General features: G+C 36.4%; 1 protein-coding gene across 2 annotated transcripts in view; it reads left to right on the plus strand.

The window, feature by feature from the left end:
* ABCD3 (ATP binding cassette subfamily D member 3) overlaps nucleotides 1–4,847 on the plus strand; it is a 74,043-nt gene extending 69,196 nt beyond the window's left edge. For both annotated transcript variants that reach the window (XM_040471029.1, XM_040471031.1), the window contains 2 exons: nucleotides 1,249–1,305; nucleotides 3,270–4,847. In XM_040471029.1, the coding sequence (XP_040326963.1) occupies nucleotides 1,249–1,305; nucleotides 3,270–3,347 (135 nt within the window). In that variant the 3' untranslated portion in view covers nucleotides 3,348–4,847. The remainder of the gene's footprint in view (nucleotides 1–1,248; nucleotides 1,306–3,269) is intronic.
* The last annotated feature ends 1,153 nt before the right edge of the window (nucleotides 4,848–6,000 follow it).

The following is a 6,000-nucleotide window of genomic DNA, read 5'->3' on the forward strand; positions in this document are numbered from 1 at the left end:
GGCTCTCCTTTGCGTTATAGGATATTTGGCAGCATCTCTGACCTCCATTCATTAGATGCCAGTAGCTCTCTCAGTTGTGACAATCAAGAATGTCTCCACGACATTGCCAAGTGTCCTCTAAGGGATAAAAATCCTCCCGTCCCCAGTTGAGAACTACTGATCCAAAGCATCTGTAGTTATATTGATTAGTGTTTTGTTTTTAATCTTTATTACAGTCTAAATCTTTATATACAGTTTAAAAACCAATAAGCTTTTTGGGGCGCCTGGGTGGCTCAGTTGGTTAAGCGTCTGACTCTTGATTTTAGCTCAGGTCATGATCCCAGGGTCGTGGGATTGAGCCTCCCCCCGCCCCGCTCCCATGTTGGTCTCCGAGCTGGATGTGGAGCCTGCTTAAGATATTCTCTCTCTCTTGCTCTCGTTCTCTCTCTCTCTCCCTCACTCCCTCTCTCCTTCCCTCCCTCTCTCCCTCCCCTTCTACCTCTCCCCCACTCATGCTCACGCTTGCTCTGCTCTCTTGCTCCTTCTCTCTCAAAAAAAATTAAAAACAAAATAAAAAAATGAAAACCAATAACCTTTTAAAACCACAAGATTTTTCATTATTTTGCAGCAAGCTCAGCTGGGTAGCCAAACCTTGCCTGAACTAACAAAAGATATTTAAACTCTTAGACGTCTCAATGTCAGTGTTCTTACATGCTGCCACAGAAACATTCATGTGTTTAATTACAGAATTCTTTCCCAGAACCCTCCGGTGATGATACTACTACTTTTCCAAAATCTGAATTCCAAGACCTATTCCAAAACAGGGGTTCCAATAAAGGATTATGATCCTGTATTTGAAAAACAGATGTACTGTAGACAACACTATATTATAGATTTAATTTTCCTGATTTTGACCTTTTGCTATTTTAACTGTTCTTGTACCCTTTTCATATATTTTTCGCAGTAAAATAGGAAATGTGTTGGGATGTATATTTTATGCTCCATACAAAATAGTATACTTAATGCTAGTACCTGTTGTTTTTTTATTTTTAAAGACTTTATTGATACCTGTTTGTTTTTGTTATGTGGCCAATGGTCAGTACTTTGCGTTACCTTGAACATCGGCGTCCGTTGTAATTTTTTCTCTTTCACATTGATTTTTAACTATAGCTTCTGAAGACAGTCATTTTAATAGCTTAAAAATATATACTACTTTAATTTGTGATTCTGTGTTATTGATGTAAACCTAAATCATTTTCTTTCTATTAGGTCGGCATCACCCTCTTTACTGTGTCACATAGAAAGTCTCTTTGGAAACACCATGAGGTTTGTATTTCTTAACATTGAATGGTATAGGGGAATTTTATCTTATTTAAATATGTGCATTCAGGTGGTTATATGCTTTTAGATTTCTTGGTGTATGTTCCCTTTTAAATACATACCTTGAAGTACAAAAGGTGATTCTATTTCAGGTATATAAAATAAAATCGGTTTTTCTTAAATATTATTGTAGTTGTCAGTTTTGAAAGTTCTAATACATATAAACAAGCCTTCATTGTATTTGAGAGATACTAGAAAACCGCTTGTGGTTCTCTGTTTTTATAAATGACTGTTGTATAATAACTGACTAAAATTTACACACCCTTATCACAGCTATTGCTAAATAAAGTTTTTCTCACTACCCAGTATTGGCAGGAGGGGAAAGAGTCTCGAGGATTAGATGGCAGAAGGTTTAGGGACATTTTTAGTGAGATCATGGCTCTAAAGGGGAAACTGAATAATGTCGGCTATGTTTACCATTGCACTGTAACAAAATAGAATCATTAAGTAGTCGCTATAATTTACACAGAGATTGCGTGAGGTTTGCACTGGTACAATACCCTATTTATTCTGGTGCTTAAGCAGAGCCATTCTCGGTGTGGCAGTTCTTTTCAGCTCTTGATGTAAGGTGATCACACCCCAAACTAAACCCTGTTGATTCATTTTCTCTCCCTCCCTACTTTCTTTTTCTCTTTCTTCCTTCTTTTTCTTCCTAAATGATACATTTTAGGTAGAAGAACGGGTTTGAGAAAAATTAGAACAATGGTATAGTGTACCTTGTGCCTTAAAATACATACCTCATGGAGCAGCGTTTTCACCAAGTACTGGGCTACATAAATGTCCTTGAGGGATACACAGTACTGTCTTTACCCCCAAGAACCTTATGGTTTATGTGATCGTGTACAAATGATCAAATGAAGAGCATGGGATTTAAAGTCAGAAAACCTGGGTTTAAGCACCACTGTTTCTGGCATCAGTTGCTTCCTTCATCAATAAAGTTTCTTATCCTTGCCTTCCTGTCTCCTAGATTACCATGAGGATCAGAGGGATAGCCTCTATGGAAGTGTTTTGTGAAAAATAATGGAATTCTGTATAGCTGCTTGACTTTTAAAGATTCTTTTTATGATCTTATGACATAATTTGACCATTTTTTCATGAATGAAGTGAGAAAGTGAATAACAAAGCAGTTTAAAAAATGTCCAGGCCTTTGTGTTTTCTCAGGGGTTCATAAACATTACAGCCAGAGGGCCGTGAGAGGACTTGGGCTTGATTTCCCCTCTTTTTCTGGTGGTGCACACAAGCAAAACATCAAGAAGTGATTATGTGAAGGAGGGGTGACACGTTACGATGTCAGAGGCCACAATAGCTAAGAAATAACAACATAGAAGACGGAAAAACGAGTCCTTTTTGTAAATAAAAAGCCACTAAATAAAACAGAAGCCTTTGTAACTGCCGTCCTAAGTGTCTTCAGTGGATAGGGTGTATGGGAACCCTGTATAGCTCTTTTCCTCCTCTGCTAAGACCAAGAACTAACAAAAGCCTTAAGTTAGAGGTCCCACCCTGATCCAGGAAACCAGATAAAGGAAGTATTCAAGACTGCCCTGTTGATCAGTGTGTTTTTACACAACCAAGATCAGATCCTTGTTTTTGTGGAGTTACAGAAGCATTCTGATTTGTAGGAGGCTTATACATTTGGTTCCTTCAAGATAATAAGGAATTCTGGTATTTTAGTTCTCGTAAAGGAAAGTACTATATCCACTCCAAGCAGAATTAGATTGTTGCTGTTTTTAAAAAAGATAAGACGTCTTCATTTAGTCTTATTACCTTTCTGTGTATAAAACTTTTGACGGTTTTAGTAAAGCTTAAAGTAATTCCCAATCGTACTCTTGCATAATAACCTCTACATAAATTGCTGACAAAAAGGAAATTCTCTTAGTCATTGATTTTTCTCCCCTGCTTCTTTCCTACAGTACTACCTGCATATGGATGGGAGAGGCAATTATGAATTCAAACAGATAACAGAAGATACAGTTGAGTTTGGCTCTTAGAATCCAGAGAGCTGTACTGCTTCAATGAATTCGTTACAGAACACACTTAGAAATATACAGTACATTGTAAAATAAAGTTGAGCTTGTTTGTTTTTAAACAAAGCAACAAATTAGCTATGAAATGATTGAGAACAAGTTGTTACAATTAATATTATATAGGAGATTGCTAACTGTGTATATGTTGGTTTAATTATTAATATGTACTAAGAATGTCCTTATTCTTGTGGTTAAAAACCTGCCTAAATTAAATTGGGCTTAAATCAGTGTAACCTGATTCATCCTGGGATGTAAACCATTTGAAGTCAGCTAATTTGACTTTGATGGCTCTATCTTTTCCTTCAGTGAAGAACCCTATTAAAAACTGGGGTCATCATTTATCCTGTTCTAACAAGATAGTTTTGAGTTTCATTTTCTTGTGCTCCATGATAGTGGGAAACAAATCAGTGTATTATCAAAATGTACAACATCAATGCATAATAGCATTTATTACACGGTGGCAGATTTCTTTAGCTGCCACCACTACACTCATTCCTTGTATATGTGTCTTGGGGTACATTTGACTCCAGGAAAGCCATTTGAATTTTCTTTGGCTAAATCATAAATGTGCCCCTCTCAATCTGCAGTATTGAGTTGTTTTGAGGGTTCTTTGTGGTGATATAACAAAAATTTATGTGCAGTCTTGCTTACAAGGGGTGGTTACTATGTTTCACACCTGATCTTCCCAATGTTTGGGATATTAAAACACAAAGACCTTATATATCAAGCTCAAGGTCTTTAAGAGTGTTAGATTTTTAAAAAGAATCGGATGGATTTGTGTATGGTAGAAACCCATTCATTAGAAGTATGGTGGTTACACGGCATTAAACTCCGGATGAGCCATAGGAATGCACTACAGGAAGTAATGCACTGAGTATGCAATGTTATCACTGTCTTTGACCGTGATTTTATGTTGGAGAAATATGTTATAAATGATTATGCACATGGGTGAATTATGTTTCTTAGGCACTGGTTTATCTCTGTGAATCTTGAATAGCTTTTTTATATTTGGGTTATTATGTTGAACTATCCTAAGAGAAATTGATTTCAGCTCACCAAACCACATTAATGACTTGTATTATTTGCACAGGGAAAACTGAAACTGAATATTATCAATAAGCTAGATATGAAATCAGTTTTATCAAACTAGGGTTTAGAAAGGGGCGTTTTATATTCTTATTTCTGTATAACCGATTTTGGTTTTTTGCAGAATTAACTATGAGAATCACCGGCTACCAAAGTAAAACTTGATGTACTGATTCCATAATACATAACTTTCAGTTTTTACCACTCTCTTTGGCAAACTTGTATACTTACTTATTTTCTGTTCAGATTAAAAAGAATCAGATATCCTGTACAACCTTTGCTTGTTCTTTTTATTCTGCTATCTAAAAACTGGGTAGTTCATACATAGTTCATATAATCTTGACTTGAAAAACACAAAAATAAATTGACATTCAGAAATCTCTTTTAGCACCCAATGTCTCTTTTAAAAAAGTTTTGTTAAATTTGATTTTAACAGAATAAATTTCTCTTTTAGAAAAACCACCATAACACCTTCAGTGTATCAGGGCACCTGGCTGGCTCAGTTAGTAGAGCATGTGACTCTTGATCCTCGGGGTCATGAGTTTGAACCCCACGTTGGATGTAGAGATTACTTTAAAAAAAAAAAAGTTAAACTACAAACTTTACCTCACAAATGCTGCCACATAACCAGAAGACCTTAAAAGATATCAGTCCTGGGAAAGATTTTAAGTTACGGAGGAAATTTTAGATTTTCAGATTTCAAGATTACCCTAAACCTACTAATAGCTGCCTCCTAATCCCTTCTGTAATGGATGTTTACCATCAAAAAAACATTGTGTTTTTTTTTTAAATTTTGTCTTCCTTTTAAAATTTAACAAACATTTTAAAGCGCCTCACCATTTGAGGCATGGAGGAATATCCTTCTCCTGGAGAATCACCATTACATTAACATAATGATGGTTCTGAGAAGATCTACAATAAAGAAACCAAACATTCCTAAAACATGATTGAACAGGGAACATCTTTTTCATCATAGTTCCTCGTAACATCGACTATAGGCTGCACTGGGAAATAGCAGTTTAGTCTGAAAAATAAGCCAAAGGATAAGTTTTATCCAGGAGCAACATACTATTGCGTACCAAGCATATCACTCTGTTCTAACACCAAGCTTCTAGTTTTCATACAACAGAAAATAGGGATGTAAACAACTAAGGTTGTTTGCTATGCATTAATGGAATAAACATGTATCTAGGGTTTGCCTCTGCAGGGCAGGAAAAATGTTACCTTCCCCTTTGGGTTTTTGGCTGGGCCTGAGAATTAAGTTGACACAAGACGGACGAACAGGAAAGAAACCTTTATTTAATACAAGTTTTCGGTGGCACAGAAGCCCTCATAAGGAGATGACCCAAAGACGTGGCATAACCTAAAGGCTTTGATACTGGGTTGAACAAAGAGAGGCAGCTGTGGAAAAGCAGATAAGTTATGTGAGGAAGCCAAGAAAAAAGGTTTTGTATAGAATTCTCTCAGTCTCAACATCCTGCCCTTGAATGAGGATGGTACTTTCCTTCTGGTTGAGGGAGGACATCTTCAG

This window comes from Herpailurus yagouaroundi, unplaced genomic scaffold (assembly GCF_014898765.1).
Source record: "Herpailurus yagouaroundi ecotype Mexico unplaced genomic scaffold, PumYag 77, whole genome shotgun sequence".
Taxonomy (NCBI): Eukaryota; Metazoa; Chordata; class Mammalia; order Carnivora; family Felidae; genus Herpailurus; species Herpailurus yagouaroundi.